This window comes from Dermacentor albipictus, chromosome 1 (assembly GCF_038994185.2).
Source record: "Dermacentor albipictus isolate Rhodes 1998 colony chromosome 1, USDA_Dalb.pri_finalv2, whole genome shotgun sequence".
In the NCBI taxonomy this organism is placed as follows: Eukaryota; Metazoa; Arthropoda; class Arachnida; order Ixodida; family Ixodidae; genus Dermacentor; species Dermacentor albipictus.
The window spans coordinates 44,484,676-44,511,893 of NC_091821.1; the positions used below are offsets into that span (position 1 = coordinate 44,484,676).

Sequence of the window (27,218 nt, forward strand, 5' to 3'; positions counted from 1 at the left end):
AAAATGGCGGCTAGCGGAGCGAGCCGAACGCGCCGCACGCGATTTTTTTTTTCTTCTCGTGAGTACATTACGTGCATTGAAACAGTTTCTTCCGTATTAGTGATGAATAATATCGTTAATATCGGCAAGTTTGCGGCAATAACGTAGCCATGTCCACTTTGAGGGGACAGAAATAGGTGGGCGCGCTTAGCTGCCAGTGACAGAAACACACGACGGGCATGCTGCGGAAACTGCGGCATCTGTCTTCGCTACTTTCCGCTAAGGGTGGGCGAATATCTTAGCCGTGTTACAAGCGTCGGCGTATGAATAGGGCACACTTTTAACGTATCGGAGTAAACGTGGCTACTATCATTGCCGCGCGCGATTTGTTGCGTGCTCACGAGTGCAAAAGCAGATGAAAAGAATCGAAATGCGCCTTTATTGTTTTTGTTGACATCAGCCATTATAAAGCCAACCCATAATAAAGGCAAGTTTGGTTGTACCTCATTTTGTCATGGAAGTGCGGAAAGTGATGAAAGTAATGAAATGAGGCATCTACTTAAGAATGTTTAGTGCGTGCAGGCCGCTTGGCTTGTCTTGAAGAGTCGTTCACGTAGCATTCGACAGGTGGTAAGCGCGATCATTATTCGCTAGACTTAGCACACGACATATCGCTGCGGCAAGTTCGGGGTGCGATCATTACGCGGGAAATAAAAAAAATCGAATTTTGACGACAAATTTTAGGGGTGCGATCATTACGCGATTGCGATCATTATGCGAGTAAATACGGTATTTAAATTAAGGCTCCAAGCTTTTACCTAGTTAGTTGTGATTCTAATGTAATTGTGCATCACTGCAATCTGTAGTAGTTTTTCAACCCAACCAAGCATCTGGTACTAAGACATCAGATAGAAAGCATTTCAAATCTCGTGGATTTTTGAGTTGGAAGGTTTTCATGGTCACCGAATATAAGCTAACAAGGGTGCAGTGGACAGTCTTCACCAAACCATTTCAATATACTGCACATTTACCGTATTTATTCAAATCTAGGCTGATAGTTTTCTTCAAATAATCATATACCAAACTCTAGGGTCGGCTTAGATTCGAGGATTTTAAAAAATGCGCCAGTTCGTAATTGGAAATGGTAAATATGGTATGTAGCTAACAACCATCTTGATAAGTCAGCATTGCAGCTGCTATTAGCTGTGCCAGTAGCCAACTGAAGTACATGAGCAACGTCGCTGTGTTGGCAAGTGTCGTATTGCCGTGTGGCGTGGTCCATAGCGTGGAGTTATCCAAATAGGCGATTCGACTACAGGGCCACTTTCAAGCGAAAACTTGATCTAGGCGCAAAGGCATCGTCAAACGTTCAAGCCGGGCGGACATCGATAAGAAAAAGGTTCGTCGTTGAAGGGGGAAAAGGGGGTCTTTTTGCATGTGCTGTAACGAGAAGATGGCAGCAATAAGGAAAATAAGCGCGTGATAACAGAGGAGCTGTTACCCGAGATCGCGCCGCATTTTGATGCGTTCAAGCCATGCCGCACTGACGTGAGCTTGCGCAAGTCCGCAGGCTGCATGGTCTGGGCTATAGTGACGAGGCTAATAGTGATAACGTAGAGTGAACACAGCATGTTCATATTAAATAAATGCTGTTTTTATTTTGTGAACGCTGTCCACTTTTTTGTTTGGCCTACATTCGAGGTAAGCTTTCTTAATTTTTTCTGGCTCGGACATTCGGGGGTCGGCTTAGGATCGGGGCCGGCCTAAATTCAAGTAAATAAAATATATCAGCAATAAGTGGTATTTTTCGCTTTTTACGTACCGTAAAAATCAGACTATAGGTCGGACCGGAGTATAGTTCGATCCCCCAACTAATGAATTCTAAAAATGAAAAAAAAAAAAAACTTTTTCAATGTCAAAAGTACCGAAAGACACCCTTACCTTTAACAAATGCGACTCACCTGGTTGCACAATAGTGACAGTATATTTACTTTAATTCTACTCGCATGTGCACCTGGCCAAGTTTTTAACAGTGTTGCGGGACCATCGACCTGCGTGCTTGTCGGCACCTTATTAATGGCGCTGAGCGGCGAAACAAAAGAGATACGCGCATGTGTACACACGAGCTTATTTTCGCTATTGCGCCGCTTCATGCCGTGATGATAAGGTGCTGACAAACATGCGGGTCGATGGTCACGCGATACTGTTAAAAATTGGCCTGGTGTAGAGAACACATAAGAGCACGAAGTGCACAAGCGCTACTCCGAATCAGAGCACTGCCTTTGATCAGAGTCATCTGAACTAGAGTCGGATGACGAGTGCTTCTCGCTGCCCAGTCCAGAGTGCACACTACCGCTTTCAAACGGATGCATTTGGCAGTCACAGGCAGCGATCTTACATGCAGCTATTTGTGACCATATTTATGACCCCGTCAGTGTCTCAAAAAGTCAGTCAGCGACTATATTTGCTTTCTTCTCGTAAACTGTAAAGAGCCAGAGTGCGCACGCATCTTTTTCTGCAGCCGTATTTTTCATTTTCCTCACTGCATTCCTGGTTCATTTTCTTGCTCCGCATCTCCTCCTCACAGCCCTTGCCGCTCTTCCTTCTGCTGGCACGCCTTGTTGAGACACATGCGTTGTTCACAAGCCTGATTTGTTGAGAAGCGTACTTGCTGCTTTGCTTGTCTTCGGGATTTTCTGGCAACCAAGTTATGACAGGTATTTTGTCGTGCGAGGCTACACTATAAGTGGTATGCGTTAGCATAGAGTACTATGGGAAGGCAAACAAAATTCTGGAAAGGCTGCATTATATCCGGTCCTGCGCTATAAGTGGTTACAAGTGGTCTGAGCTGTACTTTGCTGCACTGGTTATCCTTTTAGTGAGATATAAGTAGGAGTGGTTGCTTTATCTACATTTTTCAGGTGTGCAGGTTTTGAAAACTGTTCAAGGTGTAGTGTCGTTCCACTAATATAACGATGGTTTGACTGACGATTTAGATTATAAGTCGTCCGCGCCATTATATGTTGAAACTCCTATCCTCTGTACTTAGTGACTTTGTCACTAAATACATTGTCACCAAGTCACTATGTACTAAGGCTGCCCCATTTCATACACATTTGTAATTTGTTGTCATATAATATAGAAATCCTGCATTTCTCACTTCTCTTTTGCAGAGAGAGAGACTTCGAGGACAAACAGCAGCGTGAAAAACGCGAGAGAGATACTATGGGAGCCTGGTCCAGCACAAGAGAGTACGATCAGAGAGTGGCAAGAGTAAGAACATCTGCAGTGGTTTCATTTCTAGCTCAATCATTTCATATGCAGGCACTTGATATCACGTCTTTTATTGCACTGTCAAGTATTTTAGGTAACAATTACTGTGATGTCGTTTTTTTTTTTTGCATCTAGTTATACTGGTAGTTTTAGGCAGAGTTGTAAACTTAGTAAAAACAAAACAAGTGCTTGTTCAAACAATGCCTAATTTTCAAAATTTCATTGTGAAAATTAGTTAATATTAGTAACTCTTAGGTTGCACTGTACTTCTGGGTTAATCAGATTGTCGGATTAATAGGGTAGTTTTTTCAATGAATCATGTACCAAACTCTAGGGTTGGTTTAGGTTGAAGGATTTTTTAAAAGATGTGCCATTTTTTTTTTTGTTGAGATTGAGAAATCTTGTGCATAGCTAGTGCCATCAATATCGCAGCTACTAGCTGTGGAATTCCAGTAGCCAACTAGAGTGCATGGCCGATGTCACTATTTTGACCTGTGTTGTATTGGCATGTGGCATTATGGTAATAGCACCAAACAGGCGATGCTACTATAGTGCCGCTCTCAAGTGAAAAGTTGTGCTAGTCGCAGAGGCATCATCAAATGTTCAAGCCAGGCTGGACTTCGGCATCGATGAGAAAACATCCGTTCTTGGAGGGGCAACGGGAGACGCTATTTTCATGTGCCACAATGAGGAGATAACAGGGTTAAACAAAATAGCGACAAGGCTAGCAGCGATGATGGCGTAGAATGAGTTCCACGCCTCGGCGTGTTCATATTCAAGAAATGCTCTTTTCATTTTGTGACCATTTGCCTCGCTTTTTCGTTCTGCCTACATTAGTGGTAAGTTTTTTGCTGGCTTTGGACTTTCGGGGATTCGCCTAGAATCTCGGCCCGCCTTGATTCTACTAAATGCGGTAGTATCTGCGTGGATTCCTGCGAGAAAGCAGGTGAGCATTTCCGATTCCTTTTAGAAGTAAAGATGTGCTGATGAAAGTCAGGTATGTTTTGTACATTTCATAGTTCAGACATTCAATTCAGACAATTCTTTCGGTCCCTAGTAATCTGAATTAACGAGCTTTTACTGTACTATCACTTCCGCAAGCTTTCACACGACTTGGCATTGGATGCGTCAGCGTGTAAACTGATAAGCTTTTGCCATATGCCAAAGTTGCTATCTGCACACAGTGGCAAGAATGTTGTCTGTCATATACTTTGCGAAGGTGATTGTATCTCCGAAAGTGATAGACCAAAAATATGTTCTTGAGTTGGCGCAACACGGGCTAACTGTTTTAACTTCTTAACTGCCGGCGTTGCACAATCAGTCTCAATTAGGGCCATTGACTGCATCACAACAGGTGAACGTGAACTGCTTCTATGACCTAACACTTGCGAAAGTTCAAGTAGACTGAAGGACAACACTGAGCAAAAGCCTGCGCTGCCAGGTTGGAAAATTTGTTGAACTTGCATTTTTGCAAAAGAATACCTGAATATTGTAGATGACTGATAATTTGGACTCCACGGGGAATGAACCATATTTTCTTGAATCAAGGCTGGCCTCAATTCTAAGCAGACTGAATATCCAAAGCCAGAAAAAAAATTTAACAACCTACCTCAAATGTAGGCCAAGCAAAAGTGTGGACAGTGTTCACAAAATGAAAACATTTAATATAAACATGCCGAGTACACTCTGTTCTCATCGCTGCTAGCCTCGTCACTATAGTCCAGACCATGCGCGCGCCGTGCATACACAGACAGTGCGGCACGGCTCGCATGCATCGAAACGCTGTGCAATCTCTGAACAGCTCCTCTCTTGTTATCATGCGCTTGTTTTCCTTAACTCGTTGCGGCACATGCAAAAAGCGTCCCCTGTTGCCTCCTCCAATGACGGACGTTTTTCTCATTGATGGTAAAGTCCTGCCTGGCTTGTACCTTTCACGATACGTCTGCGGCTAGTACCACTTTTCGTCTGAAAGCGGCACTACATTGGCATCGCCAGTTTGGTGCCATTATGATAACGCCACATTATGGGCCACGCCGCATGCCGATAAGATGCAGGTCAAAATAGCGACGTCGCTCATGTACTTCAGTTAGCTGCTTAGCTGCTAGTGCGGCTAATAGTGGCTGCGATACCTACTTTTCTAGATGGCGCTAGCTATGCACCGTTATCATTTTCAATTACAAACTGGCTCGTTTCTTAAAATCCTCAAGTCTAAGCCGACCCTAGAGTTCGGTATATGATAATGTGAAAAAAAAAAAAACTGTCGGCCTAGCTCGAGTAAATAGGGTAAATAAGTCCAAACTATTGAATGTCTGGAAAAAAAAAAAAACGAACATATCGAAAAGATGGTAATGTCCTGTGCAAGGAAGTGAAGTCATTGCAGCACGCACTTCCACTTACCGTATTTACACGATTGTAAGTCGACCCCTTTTTTAAAATTTGAAAGTCTGAAGTTTGGGGGTCGACTTACAATCGAAACCAAAACATGGCCCCGCCAAAAAAAGCCATACCAACGGGAGCTACAACGTAGTTACAATTTTATGTTTGCTCTGTGGCCCTACCCGTATCTTTTCGCTATGCCGCGTGTTTGTTCGCTTTTCGGAAGGGTTTTTCAACATTTTTAAGTCTTACAGTGCATGCAACACTCATGGGGGGGTGTCGATAGCTAATGGAAGCGCCGCTGTTCCGATTTGCGGTGGCACCCTCAGAACGGCGGCGCTTGCGGGGAGTATCGGTAGTTCATGGAAGAGCAGACATCGCTCGCGGGTTTCTCTTTATCTGTGCTGTTAGCTTTATTCTATGCTGTTAGTTTGACATGTTCAACTTGACTGCCGGCTACGTGCTACTTCTATGCTTCCCCAGTCGTCATGAGTGCTCCAGGCCCACTAATCGTTCGGCACTCGTTCACAGCAGCGTTCAAGAAGGCTGCCATCCTTTACGCCGAAGAAACAAATCACTTCGCAGCGGGCCGCCATTTCGATGTTTCTAAACGGGTAGTGCGAGAGTGGCGACTGCAGGGAAGCGAAATTTTCACCCTGTGACGGCAAGTGAGAAATTTCCCTTGTGCCGAAGTCTGGACGCTTTCCGGAGCTGTAGGCTAAGCTTGCGGCGTACGTCGCTGAAATGCGTGATCGGTGCCTGCCATTGAAGTGCGACGTGGTCATGAAACAAGCCCGGACCTTCGCCTTAATTTTAAGGTTCTGCTCCGCCGTGAGTACGAGTGGCTGGCGGCAGAAGACCGCAAAATTACGCCAACCGGAGCTGTCAAAAGAGCCTCCCTGACGGCTGCGTGTGGCTGGGTGCATTTGGCGTGGGCTGCTGTTCTGCAAAATGTCCTGGTGCGGTCGTTTGCCAAATTTGAAATTGCGCTGAACCACGACGCGCTCTGGGACCGCAGCAACGATGACGATGGCAGCACTAGTAAAGACGAGTAGCCCAGTGACCATGTCAGCTACTAATAAATTTTCGTTATCGAATGCGCCCTCGGTTATGTCATGCTCTCTTATTTTTTTTTTCCGGTCAAGCGATATGGGGGGGTCGACTTACATTCGAGTCGACTTACAGTCGTGTAAATACGGTACGTGCAACCTAGTCCACCTGTATTTCTGCCAGTTCGTTCTGCCAGTCGCTGTTCGATCGTGGGAGAACTAGCTCAAGTGTTTCGTCATCGTTCAGTTCGGCACACCTCAACCTAGCAGGCCATCAGTGATGTCCGCATTTGAGCGTGTTGTCGTAGGCTGTAGTTCAGGCTCTTCACTTGAGCCAGGCTCATTCGGAGTCGGATTGCAAGGGCACCGTTGGTGCCATTTCATGTGGACTGTTAATAACTTAATGAGAAAGACTTCTTTGAGCCAGCAGAGCACAGTGTGGAATGCATACTAAACAAACAAGCACAGAACAGCTGAATGCTGTATGGAAGGCAAATTCAACAAACAAGAGGGGGCCATGCACGGTGATGCCAGAATGAATGGGATGATAGCGATGTTGATGCGATGTCACCATTCAGCAGACTCCAAGATCAACATTTGCAGTTAAATCTTTACGGCGCAGTGCTGCGACCAAAGGTGAGGCTTCAGGAATTACCATCTAGTGTGCAATCTCCAAGGCCATAGTTGTCTCCTTATCTCTGAGGCCATACTTAATGTATAGACCCCGGCTATACGGACAGAGTCCAGATAATGAAATGTAGAGCTGTCGGCTGTCAGAAATATTCGTCGTCTTTACACATTAAGTCTGAGGCGCCCTTGGCGGTGCTTTAAAGCTGTCCGAATTACCGAGGATGTCCGGATTATCTGTGCTAGATATATTGGTCGACGACCGTATCAGTCCTCTTAAACTATTGATTCAAGGGATGAAACTGTTCATTGCAAGTAAAATTAAAAAAAAAATGTGAATGTGTGGCTTGCATCAATGTTTTATGCAAATCACATTATTTGAAGTAGTTGCTTTCAAGAAAAAACAGTGAAATCACGTCGTAACAAGCTTTAGGGGACCGCCGTAAATTGTTCGTTATTCTGAAAGGTTGGTATAGTGAAAGCTCCAAAATTAGCCAGTCTGCCATCAACCCATCTGTTCTTAAGTTGTCACCATTTGAGCCATCCACGAAAATGACGCTGTGTCCTGTCTGCCCAAGCTGTTGATATTGTTATGCGAAGGACGAGTCAGTAAGACGAGCAACTATTTACAGGTTATATTTACAAGAGCGGTTGCAGTGCTGACCGGTTAGATTCACAGTGCGAGGGCAGTTCGTACTTCCTCCTCTTTTCTCGAGTGATGGCGCCCGCGCTCTTTGTTCAAATACCACACGCATGTAGCAATATTTTCCATAGATTCTGCTGCTACGCACTGCTGAAGCACCATATAATAAGAGTGACGCACACAAAACAGATGCTGATGCTGAGAACACTTGACAAAAATGAAGCTCCATGTCGCCTCCAAAGAGCAATGTTTCTGTCTTGCTGGTGATTTTTTTTCACATTCCTTCATGTGGACACCGCAACTCTCTCACTTGAGGTGGACACCTGAACATATTCCAAAGCAGAAGGGCGCATAAACGGCACCATCTGGGAAATGCGAAGTGGGACTGTGTCGCAGCTGCGCTAGTATGCAGGTTGCATTTCCTCGCGTGCTTAGCTAGTACGGCTACTGAAAGAAGGAAAACGTGCCTCCGTTCCCAGGTGACACTTGTCTGGGTGGAGCATTTACTCGCAAAAGCTGATACTTCATTGCCTCTGCAGTAGGTTAAAAAAAAAAAAAATCGCTTCAGCATTTTCTTTTTTTCTTTTTTCCTAATTGGACGCCGTCTCAGGTCTTCCGAACCCATCCACCACGGCCACTAACTGCACCTTGTCTGCTATCCTACTGTTTCGACTGCCGTGAAGGATACACGGAAATCTAAGATGTCAGAATATTAACTTGTAGTACTGAGGTGGTGTTAACATGACAAGAAACTGAAGTATTCAAAGATTTGTAGTATTGAAAAATTGTTATATTTAAACCACGAGAAGTCAGCAGGTAATTTCTGAAAAGTTTGTTAATGTGGTGTTTGTGGTAACAAGGTTTTATTGTATATTGAAAAGCTTAGCAATTTATATATTTTTAGCCTCTGAATGGCACACTGACAGCAAAAGTTACAAGTAGCTTAATGAACCTCTTTTTTGCTCAGGATTGTCTTTTGTCGTAACCATGAGCACTTATTGCAACCTAATATTGGTCTCGTGTATATTCTGTCTCTGATCAGAGAGCATATCAGACGAATGTGTTGGAAAATTCCGAGCAAGCGCCCTTGAGGGGAGACACGGCTCTTAGGAGCCAAAAGTTTGCCAGAAAATCGAGTTGTCAGAAATGTAATTTTCATGTTCCTACTACCATCCCACACCTGCCTGCAAATTTTCATTTAAATATATCTCGTATTGATGGCGCAACAGCGATACAAAGATTCGTTGGCACACCCACAGCCCTTTAAATTGTGGAAAAATTGTGCTTATTTCGGCCGCCTATAACTCGTGAACGGCACGCTGAACCGCGGCCATTTTGGTATCGTTGAAAAGCTCGCGCGTTTGGCTTCTTTTTATCACTCAGTAAGCAACCCTGCGCTCGCTGCCTTCATAAATAAAACGAAAAAAAAAAGCGTGCATAGAAAGTCGTCATTGGCCAGTTAGGATCACGTGGCTACGATGGCGTCATGTTATTGGCTTATAGCACTGGATAGGAAAATTTGGCTGGTAGAGGCGCCATCTTGTCTTTGGTTGCGACCTCGCCACAATAAACATGCCTGGAGGACCGAATAAGTTCCACACTGTATCAGTTCGCCCGAAAGCAAGCAAAAAATAAACGTGCTAAGGGCATGACATCGCGGGACACTGCAATGGATGAGCAAGCGACTTTTATCGCTAAGGCACCCGACAACGGCGATGGAGGTGATAGCGTTCCAACATCGCGCGGCCCTGAAACCGACGAGCAAGTTACTCGCGGTGCTGGTGCATCGGACAACGGCGGTGTATCGCACGACTCTACAACAGGTCAGCAAGCGATTAGCAGCGATGCTGGTGATAGTGATCTGCAGACCGACGGCATCCTTCGCGCCGACTCCGGCCGTGTGATAATTGCGGCTCGCGGCGATGCAGGTGATAGCGTACTGCAGAATGACTGCATCCTTCGCGCCGACTCCGGCAGTGTGAGAGTTGACGCTAGAACTGTCACGAGCAGCGAAATAGCTCAAGTGAGTGCCCGTGATCAAGTCACGCTTGATAGACTCGAGTTGACGCCGGCAACAGCGCGAAAAACTGCTGTTTTCACTAATGCAAGCGCCGCGTCATCAGCTTCAGCCGTGGACACTGCAGCTTTATACGCGATTGTTGACCTGAACCTTGTCAATGCGCTGCTTGCTGCCTTGCAGTGCAAGGTGTGTGCAGTGTGTGCGAAACTAATCACTGGCGACCGTGACTACGGCCTCGCCAAGAAACTGGTCGTGTTGTGCGAGAATTGTGGTGAAGTTGCGGCGCAACGGAGCTCGCTCTACCAGTTCTACCAAAAAAAGGGCAGCATCACTTAGCCTTGCTAAGGCAGCCAAAAAAAAAAAAGCACCATGACAGCATGCATCCTGAATACTCCCCTGGTTCATTTTGAGATATATTGGTGGGGGGGGATCTGTGAATAAACGGAAATATTTTTGCCCGTTTTCTCAAAGCAGCATTTCTGATGGTGTCATAGTCTTGGATCAACAATATATTCAGTTGTACTTATCCTACAGCAGTAATTATTTTTTTGCCAGAAAGGTAGTGAATTGGTGAGTGAAGTAGGCCTAAAATATGAATGAATATTATTACAGAAAATTTCTAAAAATAATTTTTCCTGACAGCTGCATTAGCCTTTACGTCGAAAATTTTGACATGCTCTAACTATGGTCCAAATTTGTGATAAACATTCATTCTTGCCTGGTTCGACCCTTATATCATCCTTGATCAATTTAGTATTCAAGCATTTGCCGTAATCACCACAAACATGTCCTGAAATGTTCTTTATCGTTTTTTCAAATCAACATTTTTGATGGTAGTGTAGTTTTGGAGTGACGATATCTCTGGTTCTACTTATATTATTAAAATAATTCTTTTTTCGTCAGAAAGGTGGACAAATTGGGAGTGAAGTAGGCCTATAATGTGAACAAATATCATTACAGAAATTTTGAGAAAGTATTAATTTCTCCAGGGTTTTACTAATGCCTTCTGCTTACAAAAGTTTGACATGCTGTAACTTTGGCATTAATCAGTTTAGAACATTCATTCTTGTAGCACTGCAACCTCTGATCATTCAACATCATTTTGTTGTGCCAGTCTCCTTCATTAACAGCCAGCATTGTAGAGAGAACTTGCCCCCAAATTGGTCCATACAAGAAAACATGAACTGCTTATTTTTTGAAAAGTACTTGATGCATGGGAAAACCAATTGCATATTTGAAATCAGCATGTCAAAATACCTAAGTGATGAAGTTTGATCAAATTGTGGCCACAAATAAAAAAAGAAAATTTAAGTGGGTGTCCCCCCTTAAACGTGCAAGCCCCCCCCTCCCCCACTTTCGAGTCAATTGGAAATTAGCGCCACCTAAGCAAGCACCTTGTTCACCGATTCATGCATTATCACTGGACCACTTGGGTGCAGTTTCTTTGGCATTTTTTACGATATTGCATACTAAATTACATAACATCACGCAATTTCATGAGAAAAATTTATCCGCACTTCTGCTGAGGTGATAGTTTATCATGGCCAGGTGTCTGCATAGCCATATCCTGTATCAGTCGGTGTTTTCGTCAAAAGTGGTAAGTGTCATGTGAATTAAGCGCAAGACATGTGAGATTTTGCGTGTCATTCGTCATATGTGCCATCCGTCGGCCTGTGATTGCTGGGTGACGGTATAGGCCTAGCTCGCTGGCCGCCTCATTCTTGGCTAACCAAAGAGTTTAAAACCTCCTTGGGGATGGCAGCCCTTGGAATTTTGGTCCGCGACTGAGGAAGGTCCCCCCTGCAAACTTCTTGGATTACCTTTAACCATGAGGGGGGAACTTGCTCGGAAATCTACGGTATGTTGTAATGTGCCTTCAGTAACTGTGCGTTTTTTTTTTTTTTCCAGGATAAATGGGAGCGAGAGACTCAGCCCTCGAGACCGGATAGCAGGGACAGTCGTACAAGCAGAGATTCCCTTAGGGATGAGAGGGCTATGTAAGTTCTTACTGGCACTTCGCACTTTCAAAACACAGGATGCATTTTTTTGGTGGTTATATTTTGAATTGAAAAGAATGCCTGCAATTCGGACCATCATTGTCATAGCTTTCCAGTTAAAAGGTGGAGCTGCAGCTACAGTGCAATGCAAATATGGTTAAAATACAAAATGTTATATTAGTAGATAACTTTCTTTTCACTGACTGGAATTTCTAAACCTATTATTTGGTCTCCAGCTACGACTTTATTAAACTTTCGAATGTCAATCTACGTTTAACCTAATTGTTGGACATGATTCATGCTTGCGATAAAAACATGGCATCCAGGAGCGAAGCAGGCAATAATTGTCAATATTATGCATTCATTAAAAAAAAATTTTCTCTAACAGAAACCTTGGTTACTAGTAGACGTGCCTGTTCGTACTGAGTCAAAGACCTGATGGAAATAGCAATAATTGTTAACGGTAGTGATGAATATTAGTTGAACTTCCAGTTAGGTGCTATTCTTTGTACCAGGGATTCATTTGGCATTCGTTGGATAAAGATGGCGTTTGCATTCAGCTTTACCTTTGCTTTTTTTCAATCTTGTAATTATCCAGGAGAAACAAAAACAAGTTTCATCTACAAATATAGACACCATGACAGATGTGGACAAGTGTTATGTCATTAAAAAGTCCTGTCTAATACTTATTTTGTTCGTGTTGAGTGCACTGTGTTTTGAGTCGATAATGATGGAAATAAGGAAAAGCAAGCTCTCAAGAAGGCTAGGTGACTATAAGTCTTGCTGAAGTCACAATTTAGTTTTATTTTCTAAAATAACAAGGCTCTACTGCATGCTTAAGGACTTGACTTTTATGCATAGTTTTGTACCCGCCTTGGGGTCATAGGTTCTTTAGTGTTGCACTGGTATGCTCAAGGGTGTGGGATCAAGTAACAAGTGCAGCGACTGCATTTCGATTGGATTGAAGTGCAAAAGCATCTGTGTACCATGCATTAGGTGCACATTAACCCATTCGGTTCAACAGCCTCCAATTTGCTGGCCATATCGGCTAAAGTCGACAACAATTTGTCGGCCACTCAAAGAAGGGCTGTTCTGGCAATATTTCATAGATGGCAGCTCATTGCAGGCTATTTACTAGTTATGTATTTAGAACACTGGTTGTACAAGGGCTAATTGGGAAATTGGGATTTGATCCCCCCTCTTTTATATACAGTCGACGACCGATAAGTCGAACTCCACAGGGAACGTAAATAAGTCCGAGCTATAGAATGTCCAAAAAAGACAATGTATACAAAAAATAATTATATTTTCGCTTTAAAACCCCTGTGCAAGGAGTAAGTGGTCAATTCGTTACTGCACGCATTTCCGCTTATGTACAACCAAGTATGCCTGTAATCCTGCCAGTTTTGCGCTGTTTTATGCGCCCATCATAGGACTGCAAAGGCTCGAGTCAGATCCGCATGTGAAGGCTCCGGAACATAGCACATCATCATCTTAGTTAGTCGCTGTTTGACGATGGGAGAACTTGGTTTCCTTTCTTCTCGTTCATTCTATATACAGGGTGTCCCAGCTAACTTGGACCAAGATTAAAAAAAAAAAAAAAAAACTATGCATTCTTCAGAACAGAAATCGGGTGGATGTTGTTAGCTTTTATCTAAACTTGCAGTACCATTTCTTTGCTTGTCTTTTTGTCTATTTTTTGTCTATTTGCAATCAATTCAATCAGAAAAAAAATAAAGTGTCTGATCATGCAAGCACGATTATTTATTTATTATGTAAAGTAAATGACAAACTGACAACACAGAGGTGTCCGTTCACGAATGCTCCACCATTCAATGTGAAACAAGTTTGTTAAAAGCATGCCACTCTAGTATAAGGCATGAAAAATGCACATCAAAATGTGGGAAATAAGCATTGGGGCGCAGGAAACACCAGCAAATGAATGGCAATAAATACAGAATGCATCATCGATTGTTTCTATACACAACAAAGTGTAAAGCATAAGCATTTCATAAAGCATGGCAAATCAACTCTTAAGGGGGGATGAGGGTCTTGAAAACTTTTTTTTATTTCTTAACATATCTTCCTGAAAATTGGCATGCAGATATATCTTTGAATGCTGATCCCAAATATATATTCAGATTTTATATATCTCATCTACAAATGAAGATATTGCAAAATAATTTATCCCACATAGGTCTTTTCTTACGGGCCATTATGGTAATTTCTTAATTAAAAAAACTAGTTTCAAAGAATAGCTGTCATTTCCAAGGGCCCACTGCACATCCTAAAGCTAAAGAAATTTTTAAAAAGTGATCATATAGGTCATGAATGAATAACAAAGTATGAAGAAAAAAACAATGTGGGAGTAATTAGCTTACATCTGACCTAATTGCTATTCTATTGGGTTTAATGAAAAATGGAAAGCTTTAGGATGTAGTTGAGGTTTTACTGAAAAAAATGATACCTAATTCAATAAAATCAGTTGATGCAAACATTATGAAAAGTTCTGTAAGGCAAAGGCATTTGATCAAAAAAGCAAAGCTGAGAAAATTGCATTCAAAGTTTTGCTTACTCTGCCACTTTTGTTTACCTATCACATGGAAAACTTTAATGCTTTAGCATGCAGCCCAGTCATTACTGAACACAATAACACCAAACTCACAGAAATCTGTTCATGTAAAGATTGTGAAAACCTTTGTATTGCATTGGCACTTGACAAAAAAAAAAAAAAAAGCTCAGAAAGTCGTCTTCACTTGCTGCGCCGACGTTCATTAGCTCGAACTTGCGGGAAGTCGCGGACTTCTTCGCCAATGCAGTTTTAATGTAGTCTGCGTACTTTTCACGCCCCGCGCACTCCGCGCAAAACACCGTGTCGAAGCGTTGAGCACGCGAGCTCGGTTCAGCCGCGTCCGTCGGCACTGTAGCGGCGTGCGGAAATGCCGAAGTCGACGTTAGGCTTAGGTTAGCCGGCTCGGCCGCTTCCGACGACACGGAATCCGAAGCGACTTGCAGCGTCTCAAAAGTTAGCATTTTCGACGGGCTTAGTCCAGGCGCATCCACCGGCACTGCAGAGACTTGCGATAACACCGAAGTTGACACCGATCGGCACTGCCCAGCCGCGTCCACCGGCGAAGCTGTTGGCGAGCTCAGTCCAGCCGCATCCACCAAGGGCACAGCAGCTTGCGGCATCACCGAAGCTGTAGTTCTCGACGATGTAGCGCTACTATTTCATGCGCGCCTCTTTTTGCTGACTGCTTTTCGCGTGCTTGGCTTCAAGCGCGCGTCTCGCGCCATCGTGACACGCGGAACAAAGACACCAGGCACGCAAAAGCAAGAAATTCGTGGTTTAAAGAATCGACTCAATTGCCAAAATATCTACAAGAACGATAAAGAAAATGGCAGAACGAAAAATACTAGGAAACAAAGAGGAATGCGAAAAATGACGTGCGCGCCGGCGAAAGCAGACGACGCGACGGAGTCGGAACAACGCGGCCGCGGGGCCGCGGCAGGCGTCACGGCCAATCAGATGGCTGCGCCTCGGGGAGGCGCCCGTTTCACCCAATCAGCGGCTGTCTCGTGACGATTTCGCGCTTGAGAACGGGTGCCTGGGGTGCCGATCGCTCCGCTGCACGAGGGTCTACAGCGTGCCGAGGGGCGCCAGAATGGAGAGCGGGAAACCAGCTTTCAAACGAGACCAAGATGGCGCCGATCGGTTCGCGTCGCGCGGAGCTACGGCAGCTTGAAAATGAGGCAAACCTTCGCGCTTGGCGTTCAATTTCGGCTCACCGACGTTTCTAAATTGCCGTTTTTTTATATTGCGAGTAGGAATTGGGCCATAATATTTTGTAGAGGCATAGTTGGGACATTAAAGACTTCAAAAACGCAATTTTTGAAAATTGCCATTTTTGACCGTTTTTCGCGATTTCAAGACCCGCGTCCCCCCTTAAATGAACACAAGTAGCCAAAGCGCCAATTGAGCAGTTTTTTCTTACTCCAGTAATAAAAAAAAAAAATCGGCGTTCTTCAATCGTACGTGACACGTGTTCGCATGGGGCTCGAACTGTTGAGTGGCACTGGGGTTTTGGTTTCGTGAGGGGTTGGAAAGCCTTTAAAAATCCTTTTGATGGTGTTAGGTCTTTCAGTACATGAACTTTCTGTACATGAACATAATGAACAGTGCATAAGCCTTTCAGTACATGAACGATGCCCTGTGAGGCACAGTGGTACTGCGTCACGGCAGCTTTGAGCGGGATGTTGAACCTCTCCTATAGTGTGTCGGCGGAGTTTAATGACCAGAAAGCATGGAAGGACTCTGGTACAACACGAGCTAGCAGAAAAGAACATGGGCGTGGCTCAGAAGAACGCCAAGCTATATTACGATGGGAATGCGAGGCTTCGAACGTAACGATCCTCAGACCTTCAAGAAAGAATAAGCTTGACATTCACTGGGACAGACCCGCCAAGGTGTTGCACAAACTTTCAGATAGTAGCTATGCTCTGAAAGTGCCCGGTCACAGAAAGGTGCAATTTGATGAAGCTGTACGTAGAGCAGAGCGGAGTTAAACTTTACCATCAAAGAGCCAGATGACATTAATACAGATTTAACGAATGTAAGGCAACCTCAAACTCGGAAATCAGCCTGGAAGAAGTTGTAGAGCACTCAGTATGCACGGATGGCCTTATACCTGAGGAGCTAGACCAGCTAAAGGGGTTGCTTGTGGAACATCTCAGTAGATTCAATAACGGGTCCAAGACATCCAAGTTTTAGTCGAGCATGACAATCCCCGTCTTCGAAACTGCCTTCCTTTCTTTGTGTTCAGTGAGCAAAGTTGTGTTCATCGAACAAAAGTGCCGGAGTGATTGTACGCACCCTGGCTTTCAAGCCGAATCTTGAGATTTCGGTGATTTTGAAGGCTCCATCTGGTAGAAGGTGTGACAACAGATTTCCCTGGCCTAAGGATCTAGGAAGGACAGTGGGGTTTTAAGCGGAGTTTTTCAGCTTGTCAGGTATGCTTCAATTCAGTGATGCTTGACTGTTGAGACGCAACATTCTCCACTCCTTGTGTAGATATATAAATAAACCCAATACTCTTGGTTTGCGATGAGAAGCTGTTCCTGCCTTCAACAACGGACGTCCTCAGTCTGGATGAGTCTGTATGGGCCAGCTGCCCCTTTTGACATGCCCGACCCCACTCTTACAGCGCCAGGTCACAGGATCAAATGCCGGCTTTCGTGTCCGCATTTGGATGGGAAGGAAAAGCAAAAATGCCCGTGTACCATGCTTTGGGTGCATGACAAAAAACCCCAGGTGGCCGAAATTAATCCAGAGCCCTTGATTACAGTGGGCTTGATAATTGGGTTGTAGTATTGGCATGTAATACCCCAGAATTTAACTGTGTGACATGCAGTTGCTCATAGCCAATTTCTAAGCATGGAATAGCCCCAAGTTTAGTTTTCAAGTGTGCATTACCCTCCTCTTGCAAATGCATGGGAACCTAATGCAAGAAAAGCATTAGAGCAGTCTCAGAGTATTAGGTGTGTGAATTCATCCTGATCATACTTAGTGTAGATACGTATCGAACTCTGCGGAAAATCTTATGTTTGAATTGAGTGACCGTATCCCACAAAGCTTCGAAGCTTAGGTAGCTTTGATATCATTGCTGGGGTGTGATTGCTGGTACACCGAGAACGTCGTGTCTTGCTCTGTTGCATGTACTTCTTGCTTCATCCAAAAAGTGTGGTATTGAACTCACTTCTATCACTTTCCGAGTGCTGGAAAAGTGCAAAACAAGAGGCATATAAAACTCGCGTGAAGAAATGCTTTGAAAGGAGACGCAGCAGCGATATGCTGGACATACGATCTGGTGACCACATTTCTAGTAGAGAAAGGAATTGAAACTTCCAATTAAAAGTTCTATGGACCCTTTCAAGTAATGAAGACTGCAGCGTGGTATCCTGAAGACCATCTGGTACTTGGGAGTCGCCGTGAAAACAGAGTGTGCCTTCATCAGTAATGTATTTAAATATTACACCCGGAAGTGTGAACAATGAAGCGCAGGGGAGTAAAGCGGTCTGCTCCTGAATAGTCTGAGATTGAATTTAAAGAAGCGGAGACATCAAAATTTTCGTTCATGCGTTCGTTGATTCAAACGTTGCGTCATGCTTCAGGGAGCATGATACACACAGCGGGATTCATACATATCCGATAAATAATTTAATAATAGCATTATTATATCGAGCGATTTTGGTTTCGGTTTCTGGGCTCCGGGGGATGCTATGACGTCACAGAGGAGGAAACGCAACATGGCTTGGTCACGTGGGCCACAAAAAATAGTGACGTAAAACTATGCTGCGTCGTCTGCTCGCGCATACGCGTGCTCTGCCAGCAGAGGTCAACTGGCGATTCGAAATGCATGTCGCGATTATTATAATTATTGCGAAGAGCGACAACAGTAAGAAAATATTGCGGCTTGTGAGAGTCGGTGATTCATTCCGAAGCGCCGTAAGCTTTAGCTTCGAAGTGAACCGGAAAAGGCTTAGCCACGATATCGGCGGCGCCGAACGATCAGAGGCGGTGAAGCTGCCGTCGGTGCACAGAGTGACCACTCCTCGGACGCTGATTGGCCGCTTCGCCCTACGGCTGCCGCACAAATGGGTCCCGGGCCCGTGCTCTCTACGGCTAGGAAATCTCGCCGTTCGCCAGCAAAACCGCCGTCGCACGGGGGCCCGCGAACAGCAAACGGCGTGTGGCGAGTTTCCGTGCCGGTAACGTGGACGGGCGTTCACATTGAGAAAGGCCAAGCGAAGGAGAGACCGCTCCGAGCTGCCGAACTATGCGACTATGCGAGGAGAGAAGCGGAGAACACGAACGTCGCATATCCTGGTCCCTTTCGGAGTCGGCCGGCTACTGTTTTACACTCAAACGTGCAAAGGCCCGTCGGCACGGCAACTCGCTGCACGCAGTTTGCCATTCGCGGGCCGCCGTGCGGCGTTCGTGTTGTCCACTTCTCTCCTCCTGTGTCCGTGTCTGCACGCCTTACCCCTTCTTTGCATTAAGAAAGGATTTCTATATGCCTGTAGCTCGGTCATAGTGGAGGCTATGCTCGGTCGCTCGGCTCAGCAGAAGTAATCGGCATTTCATCGCTACTCATCATACGTCACGTTTTTGTGCCGGTGTGCTATGACGTCAATATTTTCGTTCCTCCTCTGTGACGTAGTAGCTGCCGCGCTAGCGATGGATCTCGACTACGAGAAGGAGTTTTTAATGACTTTTTGGAGCTGAATTAAAATTATTTTGAAATGTTTGCAGCGTCCGATACCTCGTTCTGGGTGTCCTTGCATTCGGAAGCAGCCTACAACATGCTTTTAATGGCCTCAAAATTTGGTGTCCCAACCCCTTTAATAAGTACATTTTAATAAACACATTTAATAGGCGATAACTTGAAAGTGTTCCTGTTCCCTGCTGCAGGCAGTGCGAAGGGAGCATCTGGTTTTGCCCAAGTGGCATCACGTCCTAGGGTGGATCACCAGGTCGATTTCGTTTCGATTTCTGGTTGCATCTTGGAACACTATGCAATAGGAAAACGACAAAGTTCGTTACGATTTGATCTGTTTGCACAGTTCACTTGAGCCCAGCAGCCCTAGGTATCGGCCTCTCGTACTGCAATGATTCAGCTTTCTTCTGCCAAATTTTTTAGTGGCAACAGGATCGTACGTTTTCCTGGTTCATATGCTTTTTCGCTCACTTCTTTTTTTTTCCCCTCACATCTGTGAACAAGGTTCTACTGTACTGCTAAACATTTGCTTTGAGGAGTAGGGGGAATGCATTTTGTAGAATATATACATTATAAAATCGGTGCAAGACATTTCAGGCGACAATGGTGCTCATTCGTGCTTTAAGGATCAAGTGCAGGTTTTGCAGCTGCATAAGTTTACCATATTTATGTGAAAATAAGCAGTTTTTTTTTCCGCAGAATTTAGCTGTGAAGCCACCCCCCCTGGCTTGCATGCGAGGCTGATAAATTGTTACTGTTGTAGTATGGCCGAAGAAGCGCCATGTCTCTGGCAATCCACATTTTGCAAACCCAAATTATACCAACTAATTTGTCAGGTTTGGCAGTTCCGTATTTTTGCGTGTTTGGCGCACACTGAGAATTTGATAAACTTAACAGTAAAGGTATAGTGTGGGTTATATACGAATATTGCCTTGAGGTGGTGGCTTCACGACAACAAAAGTATTGCCTCGTAGTGTGGCTTCACGGCATCGTGGCACATGCTGCTGTAAAGCTACACTTCAAGGAAGTTTTCAGCAATTGAGATACACTACTTTCTCGGGAACCCCATTTTCTACCCGCCTCTGCTTGTTCAAGTTTCCTTCTCTTTCGTGTTTGCCATTTTATGTTTTGACTGTCTAGTAATTCAGTGTTTGGGGAATTCTCATCTGACTGGGAATAATCTGTCTACTACCCTGTATCGCCTTATAATTGTCACCGCCTTACAATTACATAAGGTGTATTTTTGTCCCTGCTGGAAAAGCACATAGCTGTCCATGTTGTGTCCTTCTTGCATCAACCAGCCTTCGATGTTCATGTGCGTGGTAGGGTAATTTAAGCACTAATAATAAAGTGTATTACTCCTCCTCCTGTCAATCTTCCATGATTTGCTGACAATACTAATAATTGTCTAACAATGTTTAGCATAAACAGTTTGCTTTAGGCTGGCATTTAACAGAATTCTCATTTAACAGAAATTTTTATTTATATATTTTCGACTGTACAATGCTGAAGATGTGCTGTATTACTTGGAGAAGCGATTTTTGTAGTCCGAGATATGCCTTCAAATTCTTGTGAGCATGTCTGTCTTGCATGTCTTGCAAGTACTATTTCTGTTGCACATTTACAGGCCTCCCGCTGATCAACGACAAGAGATGCCATTGCAGCAAATGGAGCAGCACCGTCTAGCGCCTGAGCGGGGGAAGGATAAACCGCAGGTGCCTGATTGGTCTGACACTCCGTACTCTGCCACTGGCGAAAGTAAGAGGCGTGATTGGCACACACACCACCCACCTCCTGTGACTCAGCAGCAGTTGGACAGCGCAGGTCCAAGCAAGAAGAATTTTGTGCCACTGCGACGGGGAGGAGTTGCAAAGGATGACGGGAAGGACGATATCAAAGAAGGAAAGGTTGACGAAAATTCCCGTGCAGATGAGGAGAAAGCAAAGGATGCTTGCAAAAAAGATGATACAGAGAAACAACGTGCACCAGCATCTCGTTCTCGCGGTGGGAGTGGGGGAAGATTCGAGGCCAACAGAGGCCGTGGTGGTCGTGGTGGTAATGGCTACAGCAGTGGCAATGTGGGTTACAGGGGTCGCAGCCGGGAGTACCGTCGCAGCCGGACTGAACGTGGGCCCCGCTTTGACCGCAAAAAGGATGATGGCAGTGAGGAAAGCTCTGGTGTTGAAGAGGAGAGGCCTGCCAATCGGTTGCGGCCCAAGGAGGAGGAGAGTGAGGGGTCTGAGGAGGCCTGCCCGGATTCTGACCGGAAAAATAGGACAGCAAAAGAGACTGGTCGTGCTCGCGAGCCTCGCCGAGATGAGGCTAAGAACAAGGAAGAGAAAAGCGCCTTCTCTCCTCGAGGGGAGCCTTCACGCCGAGGTCGTGGAGGTGCAGTTTCATTAGGTCGAAGCTCAAGAGGTCGATACCAAGCTGGCGGTTATGGGCCGCCTACCTTGAAAGCACCTTTTGGCAAACCAGAGGAAGGTAACAAGGAGGAAGAAGCAAGTAAGGAAGGGTCTTCAACCCAGGGAAGCAAGCCACGGTCTAACAGTAGTCGTCCAGTTGTAAGGCGCCCTAATCGCATGGAGCCACTGCCACCACGCTTTCAAAAGAACCAGCCTCGCAGACAAGAGAACCCCGAAAGGAACAAGGGAAGAGGTGGTCGTGGTGCGGGCCCAAGTAAGGATGCCCTGTCTGATGTGGCCAATGAAGACTGGGAAACTGCTTCTGAGAGCAGTGATGTGGCAGATAGACGTGGCCTCGATGATGGTGTGCGCCAACAATCATCGGGTTCCAAAAAGGGCCCACCCACTAGCTCGAAGGCCCCTGGTAGTGGTCAGGAACGACGCCGTTCAGGTGGGGAAGTACGCCGAGGTGGAGGAGGAGTGCCTGGAGACCGCAATGGTCGAGGCCCTGTGCAACGCAGAGACTCTGGGGGTGGCGGGCCACCTGCCAGAATGGGCCGTGGGAGTGGCTCCCGGCCAGGAGGCCGATCACGCCAACAGCAGCAGCAGCGGCCAGGAGACATGAGTGCCAAGGGGGAGCCTTCACCAGCCACCCTTGTGTATCGAGTGGATGAAGTGAAGCTGCAGGACCCAGTGGGAGTTCAGGCTGCCCTTACTGACCTTGGTACCAGGTGGGTCCCGATTTTGTTTGGTAAAAGACTTTTTGACTCACCACTGGCTTTTTTTTTTTCCCCTCTTGTGCAGAAAACACATGAAGAAATCTGAGCAAGGGCAGTCAAATGCAAAACTTGAAAAAGAGAAACCGAATGCTCTTGAAGGTATTGACCTAAGCAACTATGCTAGTGTCGTCGTTATAGATGACCACCCAGCCGTGACTGATCCTTCTTTATGCGATGCTGACGATGGCGACTTTCAAGAAGTAACCTCAAAGAAACGTCACAAGACTTTGGCTGATGGAGACTCCAAGAAAAAAAAAGAGGTGAGTACATGTGGCTGCTGCAGCATGCTGCATCTTTGTGTGCGCAACTGTGATGAGATACACAATCTGTCAATCCAATGATCTATTGTGATTAGACCGCTATGCTGAAAGTACATCTTTGTAGTTTTTGTTTTCTGGCCTGGAAAATGCTGCTTTATTACGTTTTTTTTTTCCCTTTCAGACAAGAAGCAAAACCAGTGTACATGGTCGTCAAAACAAGCTTCCTCCTCGCCTAATTAAAAAGCGAGAATCTGATCGCTTGTTTTCTTCGAAGACTGAGTGTCAACTACCCGCAAAAACTGAGGGAGGTGTCGCAGACTCTGTTGATTCCTCCATTACGAAGACTCAGTCGCATTCTACCTTTAGTACAAAAGGTTCGTTCGATTTCATTTGTGTCGTTGCGCATTGAATTTTGTTTGCAGCAGCCATGTTCTGATTAGAGTAAAATGCAAGGATGTAAGTGGAATTTGTGTACTTGTTTAGTAACCTCTGGCGGTGAAGGTAATTTGAGCCTTTTAAGGGGGGACGTGGCAATAAAAAAAAATTTTTTTATTTATGGGAGAAAATTGACGAAATTTGGCATGTAGGTATGATTTCTTATGCTGATATCATAACTGAAATCAGTTTTGAGCTATCTACTATAGTTCCTGAGTTAGAACACTTGACATCCTCTAATGGTCATGCCCCAAATTAATTAATTAATTACACATAAGTTTGTCAAGATTTTCATACCAGCATGTTCAAAAAAGCCCATTATGTGCAATAAAGCTATTGGTTTATTTTTTAAATGCCGAAATAAGCATAAAATCTTCTTTTGAACTTTTCTCTGCATGTTGTCTTACTAATGACCTTTGCAAAAAACTTATTATAAATTTTTTAATGAGGTGCAGATGAAAATGGACAGCTTTAGTGCACTCATCAATGTTTCACGATCTAAGTGCAAAAGACAGAATGATTCTGTCTTTATTCGTTGTGAAATTGCACTGGGATTACTGAAAGCAACTGCACAAAAAGTGAAAGCTGAGAAAACAGGGCCCAAAGTTTTATTTGCTGGAAACATAAAAATATTTACTTTGGGCACCTAAAACCCGCCTGGAATGCAGTCCTTTGACAGTGAGGACACATTTCCTTTACATTTTGAGATAATTTTTCGCTTCTTTACAGCAGTTTCATGTGCCTTCGTTGCCTTTTTGATACGTCGTGCATCCTTTTTAGCAGCCCGCCGCAAATGATGACTCGGGAACCACGTCGTCGGCACACTCTCATTCTTTCAAAAGCTGAAATTTCCTCTTTGTTGCAGAGGTAGATGACAGCGCATTCAAAACATCCGCTCTTGTCACCGCTCGTTTCGCAATCTCTTCATTCGTGAGAACTGGAGCTGAAATCCGCAGCTGAATATTTGACCTGACGTCTGCTCTCGCCGATGTCACATTGCCGTCACGACCACGCGCGGGTGCGCGTTCACCATCGCACGCGGGCGCGTCGTCACCACAGCCCACGGTCGCGTTATCGCCACCGCACCCGGTCGCGTCGTCAACACAGCCCACGGTCACGGCACGCGGTCGCGTCGTCAGCACTGCACGCAGACGCGCTTTCCCGATCACCCGCGTGCGCCGGTCGCACCTAGTCGACGCGGGCAGCGGCATCCGCTTCTGCGGGTAGTTTTCGCCTTCTGTTCCACGCCTTTCGTCGTTTTCCGTACGCGTGGGCCGTTCGGAACTTCGCTCCTTTGGGGCTCATCACGGAACACGCACGTTAGGGTAGTTTGGCTGCCACGATGGGCAAATGAACGGAACGCGCAAGGCGCTACTGCGCCAATGCGCGCGAGTGTGTTTCGCGGGCAATTCAAATGAACAACAGCCAATAGGAGCGCTCCATGTTCCCCACGTGACTACTGCGCCCAATCACGATGCCGCTTCTCTTCTTTTTCGCTCGCGTTTGCTGGCGTTATTTTTCAGGGGAGAAATACGGCGCTGCGGCTATCTTGAGCTCCGATCTCTCCTCTTTACGATGATGCCAAGATGGCGGCGCTGCGTCATCAGATAGCCGAGCTATCCGCGGTGCAACGGCACCTTCCGAGGCCCGATTTTTTTCGCAATTTTCGATAACGGCGCTCTAGGAAAATGCTGTTTTCTCGATTTCTACCGCGTATATTGTTATGATTTTTCACCACTAGGTAAAAGAAGGTCCGAGGATTGCGAAAAAAAATAAATCGGAAAATCGAAAATTTTGACAATTTTGACCACTTCAATTGCCGCGTCCCCCCTTAATCTGCATAGCTGACAGGGCAACTTGAGGCCCCCCCCGTAGGGGTGTCTGCATTGGCAGGCTTTTGGTGCGTTGCGACACCACATACCCGTACACACGAGGGTTGGACTCTTCCGCATGTAGCCGTGCGCGGCCACATCCTCCGGTGGCCGCCTGAGTCACATGGAGCGTGAAGACTGTTACGCCACCATTCCCCCTGGCAGGAGCAGCCACTGCTGTTCCACCCCCTGCCATAAAGGGTGAGCAGATCTCGCCGCCTGCCGGTCCCAGAGCCACTGCTCGTGCAGGCAGCAGGCCCTAAAACCCACCGAACATGCCCACCGAGCAGGCATCATCCAGCGCCTCTGAATAGGCAATGGATATAACAAACACTACTTCAGTGCCTCAGACACCGAAAAAATGGCAAGAGTTCCATGAAGCGTGCCAAGAAAAAAGAAAAATCCTGCATTGTGCCTGGAAAAGTCTCGTGAGCTAACCTAATTGATTCCTCTTGACACACCCCACAAAACACTTCTAATATGGCCACACTGATAATGCATGGGAATGTGAGAGGTCTAATACATAATCTTAAAGATAGTAAGGATCTCTTACCGGAAAAACCCGCGAACAATACAAAGCCGCATACAGTACGAGGTAAAATTTTTGGGACATGAAATAGGAAAAAAAAAAATTTTGCGTGTAATACGAGTTGGGAAAACTTGAGGAAAACATTTACTTAAATTGAACTCTGCACTTCGATTGCTGTCTTTCTCAGCTGCGCTCTCTTGGGATAGTTCCTTGTCGGACACATCTTCCCAGAGGCACTCATCCTCTGTGCCATCGAGCGCGTTGAGATGCCGCACTTCTCGAATACGCGACGCACAAGGACCCCTGGTATGCTGGCCCATGCATTCACAATCCACTTGCACAGTGTGGCTGGCGAAGCCCACTTCAGCTGCCCGATCGGCGTCACTGCAGGCTCACCTGAGCACATCCAGTCTGCGTAACACCGCTTGACCGTGTCCTTGAATGGCTTGTTCACGCAAACATCTAAAGGCTGCAGCTGAGAGATCATCCCACCTGGCATAATGACGAGTTGAGTGCCGGATTCGCGCAACAGCCTCTTCACTGAGTCGGCCAAATGGCAACGAAATGCGTCCAGCACGAGGATGGACTTAGACAACAGTGCGTCAGGCCGCCTACACCAGACGAACTTTATCCAGTTGAGCACAACCTTCTCATTCATCCAGCCTTTCTGATGGTATCTCACAACCACATTTTTTCACAGCTCCTTACCTTTAGGCACTGTCTTGTGCTTGAAGACCACATAGGGCGGGAGCTTGCATCCGTGTGCCGTGCCCAACAACATGATGGTAACTTGCATTTTCTCGTTGCCAGTGGACCGGACATAAATTTGTTTAGAGCCCTTTTCGTGCATGGTGAGGGGCGATGGTATTTCCAGATAAACCGGCGTTTGGTCAGCATTGCGGATTTGTCCTAGCTGGAAGTTCTTGGACTTGCGCAGCGAAATAACCTGGTGCTGGATGCCTGCCACAAGCAGCTCTTCGAACGATTCAAGTAGCTTTTGCGAAATCAAAGTTAGGTGGCGTAAGGAAAATCCAGCACTGCACATGTAGCGATAAATCCAGTGCTTGCTCACTTTGAAGGTGGAGCTTTGTAGCCATTTTTCTCTTGCAAGCTCCTTAGCTTTTGCCTGCATAAGCTCCACGCTCACAGCCAGACGCATGGCTCGCTGTTGGCATACAAACTCCGTCAGGGTGAGTTCGATTTTCGGGAATGTCCCACTCTTCGGGCCGCAAAAGGTTCTTTGTGCTCCGCTGCACGCGAAAAGGGCTTCCTTCTGTCGACACCACCCGCAAATGCTTCCCTCGTTGATGCCAAACTGCCTCTCAGCCCCACTGTTACCGATGTCCTGTTTGGCTAAAATAACCTTTCTCTTGAAAGCAGTCAAGTACTGTTTTCGTGGTCCGGACTTCTTGTTCCTTCAATGCGGAATAAAAAAGATGCACTTAGCGAAGCGTGGTTTGCACGCATGCTGCCAAGGTGCGCACTCAACAACAAAAAAACAATGCTGTAGTCACGCAGCAATAAGGAAGTCAAGTCGTAGCCACGGAGAAATAAGTAAACCAAAACTTCTAGCCCAAATTTCTGACTGATTTTTTTAATTTGGATCCGCATATAGTTCGAGGCAAAAATTTGGGACGCTAATAATAGGAAAAAAATTTTGTATTATACGCGGGTTTTTACAGTAAACGAGTTTAATCC

At 45.6% G+C, this 27,218-nt stretch overlaps 1 protein-coding gene across 9 annotated transcripts in view; it reads left to right on the top strand.

The window, feature by feature from the left end:
- Positions 1-27,218, top strand: part of LOC135906186 (protein PRRC2A-like) — a 181,214-nt gene that overhangs the window by 85,574 nt on the left and 68,422 nt on the right. For all 9 annotated transcript variants that reach the window (XM_065437452.2, XM_065437455.2, XM_065437469.2 and 6 more), the window contains exons 13-17: positions 3,153-3,252; positions 11,876-11,964; positions 20,869-22,377; positions 22,451-22,685; positions 22,867-23,059. In XM_065437452.2, the coding sequence (XP_065293524.1) occupies positions 3,153-3,252; positions 11,876-11,964; positions 20,869-22,377; positions 22,451-22,685; positions 22,867-23,059 (2,126 nt within the window). The remainder of the gene's footprint in view (positions 1-3,152; positions 3,253-11,875; positions 11,965-20,868; positions 22,378-22,450; positions 22,686-22,866; positions 23,060-27,218) is intronic.